The sequence below is a fragment of the Pelecanus crispus genome, chromosome 10, assembly GCF_030463565.1.
Source record: "Pelecanus crispus isolate bPelCri1 chromosome 10, bPelCri1.pri, whole genome shotgun sequence".
Taxonomy (NCBI): domain Eukaryota; kingdom Metazoa; phylum Chordata; class Aves; order Pelecaniformes; family Pelecanidae; genus Pelecanus; species Pelecanus crispus.
This window is the reverse complement of record NC_134652.1, coordinates 1,107,059-1,126,848: the sequence shown is the minus strand read 5'-3', so window position 1 is coordinate 1,126,848 and position 19,790 is coordinate 1,107,059. Positions and strand designations below refer to the sequence as shown.

Below are 19,790 nucleotides of genomic sequence, written 5' to 3'. Positions count from 1 at the left end.
GTGCTGGCAATAGATGTTGGCGTGTTGGCGACATATTATTTCAGTGCTGATTTAAAATTTCAAGCTGCTTTCTCCAGTTGGTAGTCCATTAGGAGAGAGAGGCATTCTCCACTGGCATGATCATTTTACCTGTGCATGTTGTTTACCCTCTTCTGCCTGTACTGTTGTTTAAAACCATAGAATTTGGGTAGTGTCTATCTTTTAGCATGTTTCCACAGTTCTTAACATAAAGGAACCCGAGGTTATGTTTGGCTAGGTAGCACTGCTAGTTAATAATAGCTGTGTCAGACAAACGATGTTGGCTTTACGTGCATCTCAAAGCAAAAATGGTGCACAGTGTATTTTGAACAAATAATTCAGTAAATACTTTGATAGTGTACATGGGAGAAATTAATAATACCTTATTCCCTTTCTGAAACTAAATGGAAGAGTGGTTTCTGTGACTTTGAAATAATTGCGTACGTTAAGGAGTCATTTATTTCTGCTAGGATGTTTACTGATGTCTCAAAGGGTAAAAATGGTCCGTGCTAGAATGGCTTTCAGGTTTTTGTGGTAGTGGAGTATTAGTTTTGCTACTGATAAACCTTTGTAACTCAAGGGCTACTTAATGTTTGAGTACAGCACTGAAAATGTCATAAAATTACTTTATGTACTTCACTGATCGCTTACCTTGTCGGTTCATTTCTTTTTTCCTTAGTTTGCTACTTTCCCATCGTGTCTCTGGATAGGCCTGGGGTTTTTTCCTGTGTATAATTGAGTGGTAATGGGATGTAGGAATTTTTTTTATTTTAGCACTATTGTCAGTCTTGGAGTAGAATTTAATTAAGATTACATCTCCAGCTAGTTCACTAGTATTCTTGTTTTAGTACAAAATTATTTGCTTATGTCACGATATTTGGTATTTGTAACTGTAAAACCTCTTAGCCAGCCAGCCATTTGTAATGGCTTATCATTTATACATTCACACAATTTAGACATGTATTGGGCACAAAGCAAACATCTAATTGTGACAATAATTAGCATGGATCAGTATTAAAGCCTAACAGCAGTATTAGCCACATAGAGTTTTCTTTTTTTGACAGTGAATCTCAATTCTCATACATCTTGTTTTCCCCACAATTGTCAGACAGGAAGAATGAGTTGGCTTTAAAACAATTTCTCAATTACCGTATACATACGTTATACAGAGTGTCGTGAAAGGGCCTTGTTTAAGTTTGTTTTCTTTCTTAAGAAAGAAAAAAGTTCCAAATGAACAAAAAGCTTTATGTGGACCAGCTCATACACTTTGTGCATCTAATAATTCTTTGCCTGCCTGAGGACCGAAGCAGGGTACGAGACACTGCATCAGGGGAATGCAGCAAGCTTTGGAAAAGTGAAGCAGTGTATCAGCGTTACAGGTTGACAAATTTTTTCTTATCTGTCATAGAAAGTATTTTTAAGAAATGGTTAAAATTACGTAAAAGGTACCCTGTACGTTCTGTTGACTTGCTTGGGGTAGAAAGTCTGAACAGGATTCACTGGGAAAACAGTGAGCTAGGCACTGGCCTCTTTATAGACATGTAAACTGTTTGCCCATCATCTCTTGAGTCCCATTTTTTATTTAGTATAGGAAGGACGGGTATTAATATTGATAACCTGGGAGGGACAGAGGTCCCATTCACATGCAAGGTGACAGATCTTGTGTCGTTTAAACTTGGGCACTTTGTTTCCTTGTTTTAACACTGAGGTTTGGTGAAATGTTACTGCTATGCTCAGTGTGTAGGTATAGTTTTGTCAAAGTGAATCTTTATGGTAAGTGGAAATACGTAGTTTTTCTATTTATATTTTTGGATTGAACACACATTGTACCACTCTATAGTGTAAGGTTTTTATTTACATATATGTGTGTATAAAAATACATATTAAAATACATATATTTAAGGATGTGTATGTGTGTATATAAAGGTGTTTATCAGTGTTGTGCTACTAGAAGGTCATAGTTCTAAGGCAATTTCTAAAGTAAGAGATCATTTAGTACTAGTGAAACCTTTATACCATATGCTGTTTTCTGTAGGTAACTACTTATTGCTGTAAATTCATTGTAGCAATTTGGAGAGGGGGAGAGGGGAAGAGTTGTTTGGGGTTTTTTGTGGTTTTAATACTTTCTACAGAGGCAAATGGCCACGTACCAGAAATTGGCTACAAAATGTGGAACAGGTGTAAAGAGAATAGGGGGGACTCTTTTTTTTATTCTGACAGTGTTCATAGTGAAAAGCCAAAAGAGTTTGCTTCCTGATGGCTGGGGAAGGGGTGGACAAGGAAGGGTGGGGTTTGCAAAGAGCTCTCTGCTCGATGGCTTGAGCTCTTGCGAGGTGGTGGTCGCCCAGTTGGGCGGCACGGGGCCGGCGAGGATGGCTGCGGCTGGAGCTGCGGCTGGAGAGGGAGGCGGGCCGGAGCGGCTAGCGAGAGGCTAGCAATACGGGTAATTTGGAAAAGTAGGTCAGCTGGGGAGAGTGGTGTTTTCAGTATGGAGTGTGTGTGGCAAAACTATGGGGTTTGTTCTAACGGTTTGGGTCTGTTGAGGATTTGGGATTAGCCGTCATCCTGTTCTTTACCAAAGTGGAATCTTTTCACGGCCTTTTTAAAGAAAGGTGAATATAAAAAAAGACATGTCCAGAAGCAGGTTAGTAATGTGATTTTGAAGGCTGGGATAAATCTGTAGAAAGATCTTTAATAATTTTTTTAATCGAAGGTAAATCATGATCTTTATACGCTAGGAAAAAACTGTTTCAAGGGCATCTGTTAATAAAAGATGAAATAGGAATGATATATTGGGAAAACTGATTAGACTTCCTAATCACCTTCCTCATAAGAGCGGGGGGTTATTGAAAGGAATTTAAAAGATAGCACATCAAATCAATACAGGAAAGTAGTTTTCATCTAGTCTGCAGTTGCAAACTCTGAAACTAATTGATACCATATACTTCAAATCTTACATTTTTTACCTGCATAATATTATGAAATATTTGCATGGCTAGCAAGCAACTGTATGGATAAATGTTTACTTACAATTTTATGCCAGGTGGTTTGTTGGGTTTGTTACCATATGCCTAAAATGTGTGACAGACATTTATAGCCCCTCCCCTTGGTTAGAGATTGTTCAATGGCGATTACTTCTTTATTGCCACCTCCAAGGATTAATTGTGGTGGGCAGTGGTGAATAAATACCGGTTGTTTTGAAGGTTCAGTCCCAAGGGCACTTCAGTCAGTTTAAACTGGAGGTCCTGCAATCTCTCCTTGGCTCTCCCGTTCCCTCAGCTGCAACCATCCTTGGCTCTTGTGTGTTGTGTACATGCTGATGCTTCTGCACAGAGTTGGCCCAGGAAGCTCAGCTGGAAGAATTTTCTTCCTTTGCCCCGGCTTTGGCAGAGGAGGGATGCCCAGGCCAGGTTGCTGAACTAATGACTGCTCAGCTCGGGGCAGGGGCAGGTACGCCTCAACCGCGCTCTGACCAGCGCAAGCCGCAGTGCTGCACCAAAGCAGTGCCGCAGGCACACCACTTCTGATAACGATTCTTGCTTTTGGAAGCTCTGTGCAGGCATATCTCCTTTACATATTCCAGCATTTACGATGTGCCTTCTCTTTTAGGCTTGAAGGCCCTCGAAAGCTTAAAAAAAATGAGAAATGAGGAAGTGTTTTAGATTGCAAATAAAACTTTGTTAGGCTTTGAAACATGACAATTTCTGGATACCGATGATGTAAATTAAGTTGTGCTGTAGCATTAATACAAGTTGTAATTTTGTTTTGTGTTCAAGTCTTGAAACATCTTGATTTGCTTTACAGATTACAGTGCTATTTTATTTCTGTTCTGTTTACAGCTGATATTATTTCAACAGTTGAATTTAATTACTCTGGTGATCTTCTTGCAACAGGAGACAAAGGTGGCAGAGTGGTTATATTTCAAAGGGAACAAGAGGTCAGTGACTTGAAAAACAAAAGTGCTATTACTACACTGTTCTTGTGTTGCCCAGTCTCACTTCATCTTTTCATGCCATGAGGTTTAAATGGTTGGATAGTTTTCTTGGAAAACCCTAAGCCAAATTTCTAAATATTTGCCTTGTGCTGAACTTGGTAGGTTGGTTTGGTGGTGGTTCCCCTCCCCGCCTTAAAAAAAAAAAAAAGTCCCAAAAGTACAATGAGTTCTTTGTATATGTACCTAGTATGCTCAGTATCGCTTTGCAGAATTGCTTTTGGACTTTCTCCTGAGCTTTACACTTGGTCAGGCTGATCTAAGACAAATTGTAATGCTGTTGAAGATAACGTAAGAAAAATGTATAAAAAAGGATGCATGTTTAAGCTGCAAGGACAACAGGATAAGATGGTTCAAAAATGGAAGAATTAAGCATCTGATGTGTTTTAGGATCCTATGAATCAAAAACAGTGGGAGCAGCTACTTCTCCAGAAACACTTGAGTGTTTTCAGCTCAGAGGGTAGGAAGACTCTCCCTCCTACAGTTACGCAGCTTTTCAGCTGGCTCTTTGCAATGGTATTCAGTTGGGTGGTAATGCTAAATGTATTCTATCCATTCATCAATGCAGATACATACTGAGCTTTTTATATCCAGAGAAATAGTGCATATTGGAAAAGTGCACTAAATGCTGAAAAATAATTGTCATGCCTTGTCATGTCTGGGAGAAATCTAGAATTGTGTTCTTTAAAAAGGTCGATATTCCACGTGGCAACTCTCGCCCTCTCCCCCACCACGAAAGAGCTTGTTTATCCTTTCCTTTGAAGAGCTGATGAGGATTTGAGCCTTTGGTTTTGAGCCTTCTGCTCGATCAGAAATAACAAAATTGATCATGGAATTTTAATTCAGCTTGTTTGAGCATGAAATATACTACTCTTTAGATGCTGTGGGTTTTTTCAACAGAATCCCAGTTCTTTCAATGCGTGGTTCAAATGATGCTCAGTTAACAAACAGCCGTCCAGTATTTTGCATTTCACCCTCATTGTGATACTATTTAGAAAACATTTTACCAAAGGTGACCTGTTGGTTTTACTGTGAGGATTTTGAGAGGTAGTGAAATGAAAACACTGCTGCTGAAAAAGCTGCTGAAATGTTACACTGCTACACCTAGACAGCTCATAGCTCATTTATCATTTAGTCTGCTGTATAGACTTAACTATGGCACAGAGAGATCAAGGTCAAAAGTGTCCACCTGCTCAGGATCTCCGACTTGCTTGATGCCTCTTTAGAGTGGAACTATTATTGGTTGGCTTTCAGCTGTTAGTGCTCAGTTGTTCTGTAAGTCAAAACCCAGCTGTCACGTCATTTCCTCATAGTGTACAAAAAAAATAAAAAAACTAAGTCAGACTATTCATACAGGAGTATTCAACTGTAGGGAAGAGTTGGGCATAAGAGTCATTTCTCTTGTCATGTGCAAAACTGCAGGCTTTCCGGAGTGGAGGAAAAAATCTAAAATAAGTATATAATACTAGAACCTTGATAAAATCTTACAACCAATATTTTTAAACATGGTGGATTTTAGACTAGGTTAACTAGGTTAATAACGACTTAGGATAGTTATAAATTTTCCCATACACTTTAATTTGGGAAGGCAGGCTGAACTGTTGTGCATCACGCCCTGAACTCATTATTGCAGTTCCAAGCAGCTGATTATTCCAACCAAACGTGCGAGTAAAGAGTGAGACTGCTGCCTAGTGCCGGACAAGGCAGCTTGCTCAAAATGCAGGTGGCTAGGTAAGTAATGTGGGTGACTGTACTGAGTAGCGTTAGGTGAGAGGATCCTGTCCAAAACGCATGGAAGTTAAATGACAAGCGGGGAGTAGAATAATGTAAAGTCTCAGAATTAACTAAAATGCCATCCTTGTGAGAGATTGCAGGGAAAAAAACCTAGCTGAAATAACCTTATCAAAGTTGCCAAGTCAAGCGTGGAAACGTAAGGAAGGGTCAGAGCAAAGGTTGCCTTTGCAGCCTGGTGGTGGCCCGGCAGGCCTCAACGCTGTCCATACTGGTCGTTCCACAGTGACGGTAGGTACCGCCGGGCACGCTGCGGGACGGGCGTTTCCTGCGCTCGTTCTTGCCTGCCTTTGCACGTAAGTGATCTGCTGCTTCTCGAGGGAGTGATTCCTGATTGTGTTCTGGGGAGTTCGCTTGTGCAGAGGTTCTGGGCACTGCGGCTCTGCAAGTGGGGCTGTTCCCCAAACATGAATCGCTGTCTAACGCTAACTTATTTCAAAAGCCCGTTACCTAGCTGCCTCACGTCTGGTGCCTCTGACTTTGATCGCTGTTCCTTGCTAGCACACCTACCAAATGAGGATAGCGCAAAGGGGTCTTCTGGTTCCGTGAGGGGAAAAGTTGTGAGTGTATTTGTAATAGTCTGTGGTACGTCATGGTGAGCACTATAGCATGGCTTGGATGGAAACGTGGTAATTCCAGCCTTACAATAAAAAAGGTTGTCAAAGCTTAATTGTAAGCCTTGATACCACTGCTGGACACAGCATGTTTTAAAATGAGTAGGAGAGGAGCTAGATGTAATGCTCAGGCTTGATCTTGCTGTCCATTCAGCAGAATGACTTTGTGCCATTGTGTTTTTATAAAAAACATATTTAATTACTCTATGTCCTGTGTCCTTTAACATTTGTTTCCTGGTCTGGAAACCCCGCATTATGACCATATTGCGGTCGTTAGAGGAATGAGTTTTGGAAAAGGAGGGGAATGGAGATGAGGTGAAGTGCAGAAACTAATCACATGGAGTTGGTGGGTTAGGATTTAGGACATAGCTAACTTCTCTGCTCCAGTTCTGTTGAAACCACTTGGGAGAGGTAGCGTAGCCTAGAACTCTTCCAAGCAAATGCAGGAACTCCTTTGCGGACAGCGTGCCTCTTTAAAGTGCTTTGATACGTTACGTTCTATGAGTACACACATATTTATATATAACGATACGTTTTTAAAAAGGAGGTCTGTGTGCACTATGTTGATGCTAAACTAGATACAGTATCATAAAAATGTAAAATTCATCAAGATCTGTTGTAAAACGTTTACTTTCTAATTGACAATTTCTAGTCATTAGTTTTGTATGTACAATTCCTAATGAACCCAGTAACATCAGCTTCAAGAAATATTATGTTTCCTTGCAGAATAAAAGCCGTCCTCATTCTAGGGGAGAATATAATGTTTACAGTACCTTTCAGAGTCATGAACCTGAGTTTGACTACTTGAAAAGTCTAGAAATTGAGGAAAAAATTAATAAAATTAGGTGGTTACCACAACAGAATGCTGCTCATTTCCTGCTGTCTACAAATGGTAAGGACACTTTATTTTTGCACAAAGAACTTTTTATGTCATTTGAATATTATCTCACCTGTGATCCACTTGCGGTGTTTCTTCTGGAGTGTTATGGGGTTGTTTTAATGTCTTCGTTAATTACATGCAAAATATGTTTTGATTGTAATACTCTGTAAATTACTGATTTATGAATGTAAAAATAATGAAGCAGCAACACAGGCGGCATAGTTACAGAGCTATGTTCTGTGGATATATACTGACCTTGCTATCAGTTTACATACCCTGATACTCTGCTTTATAGTTTTTGTATAAATGGGTTCCCAGTATGCTGAACTGTAGCAGAAGTCTGAATTTGACTTGGTCATCCTAATTTTGAAATTTTTTTTTTTCTGTGATCCCAGATGAATTTTTAATAAAAGCATTTGAAATTGAAACACTGTAGTTACAATGCTCTTTTTGCTTTTCCGATGCCAAACATCACGTGTGCTTTGAAAAGCAACTGTTTATAAGACAACAGTCAGTCTAGGAGGATGTATTTATACCGTTTTCACTGTGTGCCTCAGAATACGTAAAAGGAGTGCAAAAATTACAAGTTGGAAATTATAAGTTTTTGTGTATTTGGGGATTTCTTTTTTTATTTCTTGCAGTATTTTAGTAGTGGTTATTACATATTAGGTCTGTATAAGTATGAGGTCTGGTTATTTTGATGCATCATGGAGCAAGCTGCAAATATAAATGCAGAACTGTGCATGGAAAAACTTGCTCTCATTGTCAGAGGAATACGCTTGTTCCTAACAGTTTGGATCACTTTTTGCCTTGTACTTAAATGACTTTATGTAAGGGCTGATATCTTACCTGCCGTATGAAATTTTAAAAGCAGGAATGATTTCTGTCTGCTGGACTTTGAAATTCAAATACTCTAAGTCTTACTAAACTTAAAGCAGTCTTTAAACTGTATCATCTTAAATGCTTTAAAGATTTGCAGTAGTCTGGGGAGGAGAAGTTTGTTTCCAGTTAGCTAAGGGTCTCGCTCTTGGTGTATACCTTCTGCACTTGGAAAGACTTCCCCTAGTAAGACCTGGGAAATACATCCTCTGGAACCCTAAAATAATGGGGCAAGTCCTGTTGCCACTTACTGCCCTTGGTTGTCTCTTAGCAGACACCTGGGACAAACTTGGATTTCCTTAAGGTAGTTAGTGTAAGTAATTCACGCATTTGTTGGGTTTTTTCCCTAGCATTTATCTGTTAAAAATAACGTAGATAGTCATACACGGCATATTGGGGAATTTTGGTATTTGGTGTGTGAAATGTCCCCTGTGAAGGGTCATTTTGGTGAATAATATGCATAGGGCCTTATTGTTCAGGCAGAAACTTGTATGTTATTCCAACAGAACGTTACATTGGAGTTAAAATGGAATCCGTCTTTTTTCCCACCTCCATTTACAGCTATTTTCATGCATTTCCCATCCGCATCCTCCAAGTGCATGTGTCTGCTATATTTTTTATTTGTTTTTCATGTAGCAATTCTGCTCAACAATACAGCTGAAGGCAAAGTACTTCAAGTATACGTAGGGAGGGCTGTACTCCATGTTACGTTGCTGTTTAAAGGGCTCCAGCAGCGTCCTTTCTGTTGCAAGCAGCAGAACCCTAGAGAGAGAATGGAGTCAGCAGAGTGGATATTATTTATTTTGTGATTTTATTTTGAATTTAATTCATTCTCAAGCATGTGAATTTTTGTTGGTTTTAGATAAAACTATTAAATTATGGAAAATAAGTGAAAGGGATAAAAGAGCCGAAGGTTATAATTTAAAAGATGAAGATGGAAGACTTAGGGATCCTTTCAGAATCACAGCACTACGGGTATGTTTCTGCTCTTTGACTTTAAATATGTTGTTGCATGTACTTCTCTATCTTTGTATCACCAAAGTTGTCAACTGAAATGTGTAGATTAAAAATGATGCTTTGGTCGGGGTCATTGAAAACTTTTATAAAAAATGGAGACACTTCATTATACATACATAACTATTAAATAAGGTTCCTCTGGAAAACATGAAGCAAAATTTCATGATTATAGCATTATATTATTAGCTTCCAAATAGTTTGTTGGGTTTTTTTTCTTGGAACATCTTAGCGTATTTTAAATTGATTTTAAATTTAAACTGTTTTTTTATTTTAAAAATATTTTGTTAGAGACAGCCTTCATCCACCTCAGTATATTAAAATTGTAGAAAAAGATATACTGATTCATAGACAGCAATAACATATAAAAAAATGTTGTTATTCAAGCCTGGAAAAAGAGCATTTTGGAGTATTTCTGGGGCTGCACTATTCTGTATTCAGTTCATAGAAAGCACGGCCTCATCCGGCTGTGTTCTTACAGTAGTCTAATAGAGCAGCATGAAGAAAAGTGCAGGGAACCCATTTATTTCGGAGACCCGTAACACAAGGACTTCTCCTCCTGGGCGCACCTAGTCGGTAGAGGACGGTGCTGTAGTGGCTGTGCCGCTCGCGAGAAGGAGTAGTAGGTGCCCGGGTTACCCTTTACGTCCCCCGGAGCATTGCTCTGTGAAACGGGCAGATCGGGTCCTTCTGTTTGGCTTAAAGCACCTGCCGTTGTGAATTTAGGAAGAATTTGGCTTTGATTGGATTGATAATACCTTTTTTCCCTCAATATTACTCATATTGAACTTGTTTGGTCTTTTTTGTAAGAACAAGACTCAAAAATTTGAACGGGGTGCTGGGCATTCTATGATTAGGTAGGAGGTGTTTTTGTTAGAGGCAGGTTCTGAGCGTTTGGAAAACCTAACGTATACTTGAATAGTCTTGACATTTATCCACTTGCATAGTGATGTAGCGGTAGGGTTAGTGCTCCAAACTTGGGGTCATTTAAAGCAGGGGCTCAGGAAATGAAATCATGTGAGGTTGGGGTTTTTCTTGGGTTTTTATGTTGTTGTTACCATAAATAGGAGTTAAACTGAGGCTCTCGCTACTTTCAAAGCCTATGCCACTCCTGACACTTGTAGGGACTATAGAGTCATGGGGTTTTGTTGGGTTTGGGGTTTTTTTGGTTTTTTTTTTTTGCCTTGCTTGGCTTAAATTGAATATTGAACTGAAGCTTTAGGTATACGTGAGCCTAACGCATAATCACGTTAGGAAAGGCAATCCGCTTCCTCTGGAAAAGTGTCTTTCTACTCAGCCTGTGGGAGCCAAGATCTGATTGAGTATTCTAATGAAAATATCTGAAACCAAGGAAATAAATTGTGATACAGTGCCTTAGCTCAGTGGCTGGAAGTAGGTACAGACGAAATTCTGGGTTCTCCAGCCTTGCCCTTCTGTAGGAGTAGACTACCCGTCTGGGAACACGGAGCGTCCCGAATAAGGCCTCACGGTTTTACAACATGCTGGCTGTATCGCTGAAGGAGTACGTTAGCATCTACTTTAAACACTGTAATATATTTAGGAATCATCAAGCTGAATGGGGGGGAGCAACAAAAAGCAAGAACCTCTCTCTTAAAAGTTAGTCTTCCAAATTCGCTGCTTTTCTGGGAGAGGAAGGTTGGGCTGAGCTGCAGACCTTGCCGGGCACTACGTCTTACAAGAAGAGATGATGGAACGAACCAAGTCTGAGCAACCACTGGCAGGAGGGGAAAAAAACTCACCTAGAGTTACCTCCATATGTTAAAATGATCAGGTTTTGGAGATCTAGAGTATATGTACCTTGGGCTTTTATGGGATTTGTTTGCGGTTTTTGTTACAGAAATATAATCCCCATTTTTTTTATAAAGAAGTAGACATGGAGGAGAAGCAGCACTTCAGAGCTGCATCCTTTGCACAGGGAGCATGGCATTTCTAAGTACCATTCCTGATAATTCACATTAATGCATTTTCGATTTCACAACCAGGCTAGGAACACTCATGTGATGAGAGAGGAAAATTACCTAATAAAAATTAATCCATTAATTTTAATCATTACCGTTTGATGTAAACAGACTGAGATAGAAACATGGTGAAAGCAGTTACAGAGCTCTTGGATTAATTTGTTTCTTGTTCCAGGAAGACAAATTATCTTGGACACTGCATAACTTTTTTCTTGGTGAGATGATGTAAGTTAGTGTTCTGTTGAATTGTATGTACTGGAACAGCGTAGGACGTCCTTGGGCAACCTTAAAATACTCACTTGCTGGTCAGTGAGCAGGAGCTAGAGGGAAGCTTAAGCTGCTTGACCCTGACAAACCACGTCACCTTTAGATAAGCTAGTTGTGGAAACAGAGCATCCATGTGTTCCTAAAGTCGTCCTGACTGTTAGGTGAACAAATTGGGGATTTTCTTTGCAAACTGTTCTTAACCAATTTCACAGGCACCCCTCTAAGATACGGGGGTCATTTTTAAGTGCTTGTTTCAAATTAACATAATCTTCTAATACCATTATAAACATACACCATTTTCCTGTTGGATGAGGTACAAAGCTGCTGTATTTGACAGGTAACTTCTGCAGAAATCAGTGTCTGAGGTTTTGTATTGGTAGTATGCAAAGTCAGCATTCGTAGGCTATTTTACTACTTTTCTTGCTCAGTGGATTTGAAAAGTGTTTAGTCACTAAATCAGAACAGAAATCTGGTGTACAACTAATTAATTATCTTCCGAGTCAGAAATCTGTTTTATGCCAAAATTGACTATTCTTTTTCGTGTTTCAGGTGCCAATATTGAAACCCATGGACCTAATGGTAGAAGCAAGTCCCAGAAGGATATTTGCAAATGCACATACTTATCACATAAACTCTATTTCAGTAAATAGTGATCATGAAACGTACCTTTCTGCAGATGACCTAAGAATTAACCTATGGCATTTAGAAATCACAGATAGAAGTTTTAGTATCCTTTTTTGTTCTCTGTGAACACTGCGGCACACCTGAGTTGTGTATGTTTAAGAGAATCACTTTAATTTTACTAATTAGAGTAGCTGTTTGAAGCTAGGGATTAAAATACATGACTTCAAAATCTGGAGGTTTAATACAGTGAAAGCAGTCCTTAGGATGCCGTCATTCATTCTTGAGTGCAAGCATTCTTTCAATGGAAAACTGCCAGTAGAAATATCATAGTAGTTTGATTTCTAAAGAGAAATTGAGGAATTTTGGCAGGATCCTTTATTTGTGGAGTTCAGTCAATTTAAGTAAGAGTTGAAAGATTTGAAGAGTAGACCCTTTGTTACTGTAGATACTTCTTTCCAAAGTTTAACTAAGTGATGCTTCTTTTAAAGAAAAGAAATTCTGATTTTTTTCCCATGTCAAATGATATTACTAACTGCAGAAATAATTTTCAGATCTTTTTACAAGCCTGTGTATCCAAAACTAATAGTATGACCTACATTGACAAATCTGCAGTAAAATAAGAGTTGCAGAAATACTAAATATTGAATAGGTCATACACAAGTTTTCTAAAACCTTAGGTAAATAGGTGAGGTATATTCAGTGTTCAATAGGAAGCGTTAAGAAGGAGGCTTGGAGGAGTCTGAAGTTATCTCTAGCATCTGTACAAGTTGATTTGTAAAATCTAGATTTATTTTATTTATTTTTAAATCTACTCAGGTCACTTTGTGTAGATTGCACACAGTGGTAGTTAAGATCTTGCCCTGATTTTCTACATTGTATTTTTAACATTTTTCAATAATTACCTGCTAGAAGTGATCTCAACATGAGATGTTACGTGTCTTTACAAAAACCTTCCCAGATATTGTAGATATTAAGCCTGCTAACATGGAGGAGCTGACAGAAGTGATTACTGCTGCAGAGTTCCACCCTCACCACTGTAACGTGTTTGTCTACAGCAGTAGCAAGGGCACCATCCGACTCTGTGACATGCGTTCTTCAGCCCTCTGCGATAGGCATTCAAAATGTAAGTTAGAATGCGTCTTCGGCTTATGGCTTCCTCGCTTTGTTTTCATGCAAGATAGAATGTATAGGTGTTCTGCTTATAAATAAACATACCAAGTTCTGCTTATTGGTAAAGAGCATACAAGGTAAGGGGTGGTAGTTTTGTAGAATGGAACATTTTAATTGTCTTGTTCTAGGCCATCAACAAGCAGAAGTGTAGCATGAGACAATTGACGATCTGACTCTGCTCCTGTTTACCCATTTATGCATCATAAACTGATGGGAACAAGTGCTTTTGGCACCAGTGAGACCTGTCTTCTGTCCAGACTCAGTCTTGGTGCTTCTCAAAGGTATCTGCTTATCAAATGCCAGTTCAGGGCAGTTTATTCACCTTTGTGCATTCGAAACTGGGCTGATGCTGCCAGAATCCATTTACTTTGTGACCATATGCAGCTCCTAGGTTAGAATGAATTCTTAAGAATATGCGCTGCGTTGAAGCGAGTTTCCAGGGGTGAAAGGTGAATGCTCTTTAGTCTGCTGAGCCACGTAAACATATGTAGGTGAGGAAAGCTTTTCTGTTGAAGTCATAAGGATAACTGCCTGTGCCTTGCACGCAGCCCCTTGTTTCTTGTTCACTACTGTAACAGTTACAGTTTATTAGTATTGCTAGTCCTGTGGGGTGGCCTGCCGTACTGATACTTGCAGGTAAGCTTTCAAGAGTGCAGATAAGGTTTTCTTGTTGGAAGGAAATATTTGTGCAATGGGAAATGTAGAATGCTAGGCCACTTCATCTATTTGACTTAGTGTTGCATTAAATTACTTAGAAGCACTTTATTTCTTAACTGCTTGTCACTGAATAACGTCCTGTTAAAAGGGGTCTATGAAAAAACTAAATAAATAGTTCTGGGTAGCTTATGTTGTGAAATGTTGACTTCAAAGACTGACTCTTCAATTTAAATAATGTATTTCTTTATCGCTTTCTAAAACCATACAAATTGCATTTCAAGTGTAGATACTGGTATTTCATTTCGGTAGGTTGTGTTGCACAACTTTAGTTCCGATCTAAAGAAAAGTACTTTGTACAGCAGTCTCAAAATGCATGGGTCATGCGTTAAGGTACTGTGTTTGGGATGCTGGTGTTTTCATCTGCTCTTGTTTGACATGATTTGTAGATCAGTTGTGTAATGTTTACTGTACCCATGTGCTGTTTTTTAACTTTTTTTTTTTTCTCTGATTCATCCCTAAGACCTGTGCATTGTAGTTTGCTGATGCTGTGCTCTGGTTGAGAATGTTGGAGATAGGCATCCAGCAATCTGATGACTAAGAGCATTACATTGTTTAAAAAGATTATTTCTAAAAAGTATTTAACAGCAACTTTCTTTAAAAAGAAACTAGAATATTGATTTAAAATTTTCCAAGTACCGAAAAACATTCGAAGCTGTAAAACTTGGCGTTGGTTTCATTTGTAATTGTGTCTTCTATCTACAGTTTTTGAAGAACCTGAAGATCCTAGCAGCAGATCATTTTTTTCAGAAATAATATCATCGATATCTGATGTAAAATTCAGTCACAGTGGTCGATACATGATGACAAGAGACTACCTTTCTGTTAAAGTGTGGGATCTCAATATGGAAAACAGGCCTGTAGAGACATATCAAGTATGGTGTTCAAGTTTTCTTAAATATCCCTTCCTTTCCCTTTTCTTCTTTGTCTTTATATCTAATACCAACTTAAATGTTCCAAAAAGGTTCATGAGTATCTTCGAAGCAAGCTTTGTTCCCTTTATGAAAACGACTGCATCTTTGACAAATTTGAATGCTGCTGGAACGGTTCTGATAGGTAAGCTGGGGGGGTCATTTTGTTCTGGGGTTTTTTTTTGTTTTCCCTCAGCATTAGGAATTTGGTTTCCAGTCTTGAAACCCATAAGCAGTACTTCACTTTACGGATGTAGTTAGTTACGTTCAAATCAACTGGGTTTTTTGGGGGTTTTGGTTGTTATGTTTTGTTTTGTTTTCAAAAAGACTTCGTTCTTCAGTCCTCCACCTTCCAGAAGTGGAATAAACTTCTGTGTGTCAGTTTGCTTCTAATACGAATTATTGTTGGAAGTTTTACATAGTCAAGACTGGCCATTTCAAGCCATGAAAATGTGGTTCAGTTTCATTCTTAAAGTATATACAAGAACATACATTCAGCGTCTTGCAAATTGAAACTTCTTTCCATGTTTTCTGTAGGCTAAAGAAGATAAAACTGTGTTAGGTAATTACTCATATTGTTGCACACAGTGGAAATACATGACTTGCCTGCAAGTTGTGGAAGCATTATAATCAGATAGCAAAGCCACTGTACTGGCGCATGGCGTGTGTTTCCTGTCACTAGCTATGGCAGTATTAGCTACCTGTTAAAATGCTGTCAGAAGCCATGGATAAGATTGTGGCAGATCTGGATTTTATGTCTGGATGCTTTGTCCCTTTTTTTTTTTTTTTTTTTTTTTTTGAGGAGTTTTATGAGTATATCTGAAATACCTAAAACAGTGACTTGTGTGCTACCAAATGCTTGCAAGCTGTTCAATGAAAAGGGATCGGTTTTGATTTCACGCTAACAGGATCAGCCTGTGAAACAAGCTTTGGCCTAAATCTTATCAAATATTGAAGAACAAAAGATCCACCACATAGCTTAGATGGGGACAGTGATCAGGGAAGTCAGATCTCATAAGCTGTGCATAGGAGTTGGCAAAGAAAGTGACGCCTGCCTACACTGCTGTTGCAGCAATAGCTGAGATTGCACGTGCTGCTGCGTGCCGCTTGCATACTAATTTCTGAAGTAAACAATACTAAAGAAAGCTGGTTACTCTAAATACCAGGTTGCACGTGGCTTTGAGTTCTTGAGGGGAGAAATGATACTCATTCAGTTTACAAAAAAAAAATTGCTAGCAGTATTTACAATATCTAACATAAAATGCATAAAAGAAGTGGTGTATGTTTTTCACTAAGCGAAATGCAAGGAAACGGACCTTCATTGTGATGGGTTTTTTCAAGCAACTCCAGTCAAATCTTTTTTGGAGGGGTTAAAAGGAAAAAAAAAAAGTCAAATCAAGGTCATCTCATTTTAACGTAAGAATGTAAGTTGTCATAGACGTTGTGATGCTCACCTCCCTTTGACAAAGAAAAAATTACTTCACTCAGCTCATTCCCTAGTACAGTCTGAGTGGTATATGTTGTGGTAATAGTATCTCATTCTCCTCTTAGTCATTAATTTTTTAACGCCACGAAGATAATGTGTATCAGCAAATAAGATGACAAGGCTGAGGTGACTGTGGTTTTGACAACCTGTGGGACTTCTGCCCCGTGGGAAACTGCCTTTCCAGTTTCAAGTGGTAGAGATACAGAAAATAATGAAGGAGTCAGCCTCAATTTCAAGTATATTTTTTGAGAGCTACAAACAGGCTGTTCATTGGAAGTTAGATACACGAAAGCGTTTGCAGATGCAAACATTTTTCTGCCTCAGTCAAAAGCAAATTTGATACTGTACAGAAACTCTGAATTGTTTCTGCAGGGCAGCATCAGACATTCACACCGGGGTTTCTTTTCCTGATTCAAGACAATTTTTCATAATCCATTGGCGTGCTCATTGTCAACACATGCACAATGCCAAGGAAGGTGCTTTCTTTTGTGATAGTCTGCTGAAGTGAAGCAGTTACAGTGGCTTTGCTGCCACCATGACTGTTGTTGCCGTGGGATAAAGGGATAGAGTAGCAACATTGCTATCCCTGGAGGCGTTCACAGAACGTGCAGACGTGGCACTTTGGGACGTGGTCTAGTGGGCATGGGGGTGTTGGGTTGATGGTTGGACTGATGATCTTAGAGGGCCTTTCCAACCTTAATGATTCTGTTTTGCTTCATTAAAAAATAATCCAGCCACCAAGCCAGGAAACATGAAATTAATTATTACTCTCCCCTGAATTGGTGTAGTGTTGGGTTAATGGTTGGACTGGATGATCTTAAAGGTCTTTTCCAGCCTAAATGATTCTATGAACAGGAAAACGCGGTTTGCTCACGTTAAGGTGAATGAAGCATAAGACTGCTGCTGAGTGCCAGTGGCGGGAGTGGGGACCAGGAGAAGACCTGGAAGAGAAAGTGGTGGAGTGGAAGCAGTGCTGAAGTCCAAAACCAGAATTGAGCAAAGGTGTACGTCAGAGGGGAAAGGGGTGTAATGCCACGTACTGGCCGTGAACGTGGTGGGACAGTCACTTGGTGTGCAAGAAGGAGAAGATGGGGGTTGAATACTATTTCTGGAAACCTACTAAGATTTGCCCTTCTTCTGTTTTTAAACAGTGCTATCATGACTGGATCTTACAACAATTTCTTTAGAATGTTTGACCGAAACACGCGACGGGATATCACTCTAGAAGCATCCAGGGAGAGCAGCAAACCTCGTGCCATCTTAAAGCCGCGTAAAGTGTGTACAGGTGGTAAAAGAAAGAAGGACGAAATAAGCGTTGACAGTCTGGACTTCAACAAGAAGATTCTTCACACGGCATGGCATCCCATGGAGAACATCATTGCTGTAGCTGCCACCAATAATTTGTATATATTCCAGGACAAAATTAACTAAAGATGACTTACTTGAGGACAGAGTCGTCATCTTGCGTTGTTAAGCTCAGTTGTTTATCTGTAAAAGAGAAGGCCTTGTTGTCCTACCAGTGAAGAACATTGATGCACTTACTTCCCTTTAGTTAAAGGAGAGGATCTGGCCTGGTTTTTGAGTTCATGGCGTAGTTCTGCCATCGCTGCGGGTAGGGAGCGTCAGTCGCAGTTTTCTGGGAGAAACCCTCTAGAGGCAGAACTGATGGACAGTGCTCGATAAGGCCAATACTCAAAGTAAATGTATTTATTTAAGTCTGAGCCTTCCTTTCCAGTTTATAGACCAAAAATTTAACACCCGAGAAGAAAAAATTGTCATAAAAATGTAATTTCTATCTCTCGCGCTCTTTCTCTGCTGTAATATTTGGGCCTTTCAAAACATATATTGTGCTTAATGCCTGTAAACATTCCTCCTCTGGCCTGTATCTAGGCTTAGGTGTTTTTTACCTTTGAGCACTTAGGTAGGTCTTGAGTTGGGTTCGTAGACAGGTTTCCATGAATATTTACTCACCAACTGTACCTATAACCACACCTTCTGGTGTAAACCACTTAATAAAATAACAAACTATAAAAAGTGTTTTTAAATCTGAAGGTATGTATTCAGTCTTTTTTTTTTTTTTTTTTTTTATTGCATGTACTGAGATTGTGCAAAATAATTCTGGTGGGCAGATTTGACAATGTTTGCCCCAAAACATTGATTTTTGGCAGACTAATACAAACTTTTTTTGTGTAGTATTTCAAATTCTAAATTTAGCCTTTCCATGAAATTGTCGTTTAGTTTAAGTTGCACTGGTTTTCTTGTAAAAAGCTGTCTGTGTACCGAGTAGGAGATTGAAAAGGTTAGTATAAAGACATCTGCAGCCTTAACAGAAAGTGACCACCTTGCCCAGAAGGGAAAACAAAACGTTTAACAAATTTTCTTCTTTGAAGACAAAAATTCAGTTTATCTGATGCCTCTCAATGTTAGATAGAGACATACCTTATGTGCATTATTTTTTAACCTTTTTAGTATTTGTCATGAAGATATAGTTTATTTTAAATATTTGGCATAATATATTGTACTTCATCTTGCAGTTCAAGCCAGCAAAAAAAAAAAAAAAATCTTGATTATGCCAAGCAGCAATGCCGCTTAATACGTTTTAGCATGTTTCGATTTAACACCAAGATGTCAGAAAACACTGAGGCTACGAGCTGGTGTGACCTGCGGTGGTTGTAACTGTTCTTGCTAACTTTTTTTTAAGCCTTAGGTACTTTTTATTTTTCTTCCCCTCCCCAAGAGGCCTAAAATGCATCAGCCTTCTCTTTACCCGAGACCAGCCGGGGTGGGAAGCTGTTCTCGAAGCCGCTGCAGCACATTTTAGCAGCATCGAGTAGGTAGGCGTCACGCTCTCTGAAATGTGCCTGCAAATTAGAAATTCTTGCCGAAAAACGAGATCCCTTGAGCTTCCCAGAGGAAACACAGAAGTGTGGTTTACACTCCATTTTTCTTAACATGAAGGTGTATTAGGAGTACCGAATCGGATCTGCATATGCAAGAGCAAAATGTCTCCGTTCTTACCCTCCCGATTAATGTCCATAGAGTGCCACTCTTGCTCACAGTAAGCTAGTAAGTACGACTAACTTTGAGGTTCTACAAATAAAGTTTAAATTAAAAAAAAAAAAAATCTTATACTGTATATTGGTTGTGACACTATTTGAAAATCTTGAAATGTGGAACTTCGGGGTCACTAAAGCATTAGATTTGACCTTGTTCCGAGAATACCTAATAGAGCTAATACGATGGGCCTGTACATACTTGTTCAATTATTTTGACCAAAAAGTTTAATAAATTTTAAATGTTTACCTGGACTTGCTCTGTGTATTTGGACAACTTTTTCTTCCGCTTGTGAGAGAATTGGCCAAAGGAGCCAACCTGGAGATTGTTTGTATTTCCGTTTTAAATGGTTAGTTTTTGAATGGTCATACCTCTGACTCAGAAAGCTGTCTGTTCAT

The 19,790-nt window shown here is 39.1% G+C and overlaps 1 protein-coding gene across 1 annotated transcript; it reads left to right on the top strand.

Annotated features, from left to right (window-relative positions):
- Positions 1–7,070: 7,070 nt before the first annotated feature.
- Positions 7,071–18,411, top strand: PPP2R2D (protein phosphatase 2 regulatory subunit Bdelta). The gene is made up of 7 exons (XM_009485661.2): positions 7,071–7,306; positions 9,036–9,148; positions 11,983–12,160; positions 13,016–13,180; positions 14,647–14,816; positions 14,906–14,997; positions 17,490–18,411. Exons 3-7 carry the CDS (start codon positions 12,001–12,003, stop codon positions 17,767–17,769), a joined length of 867 nt encoding a protein of 288 aa, XP_009483936.2. The 5' UTR covers positions 7,071–7,306; positions 9,036–9,148; positions 11,983–12,000; the 3' UTR covers positions 17,770–18,411.
- Positions 18,412–19,790: the final 1,379 nt, after the last annotated feature.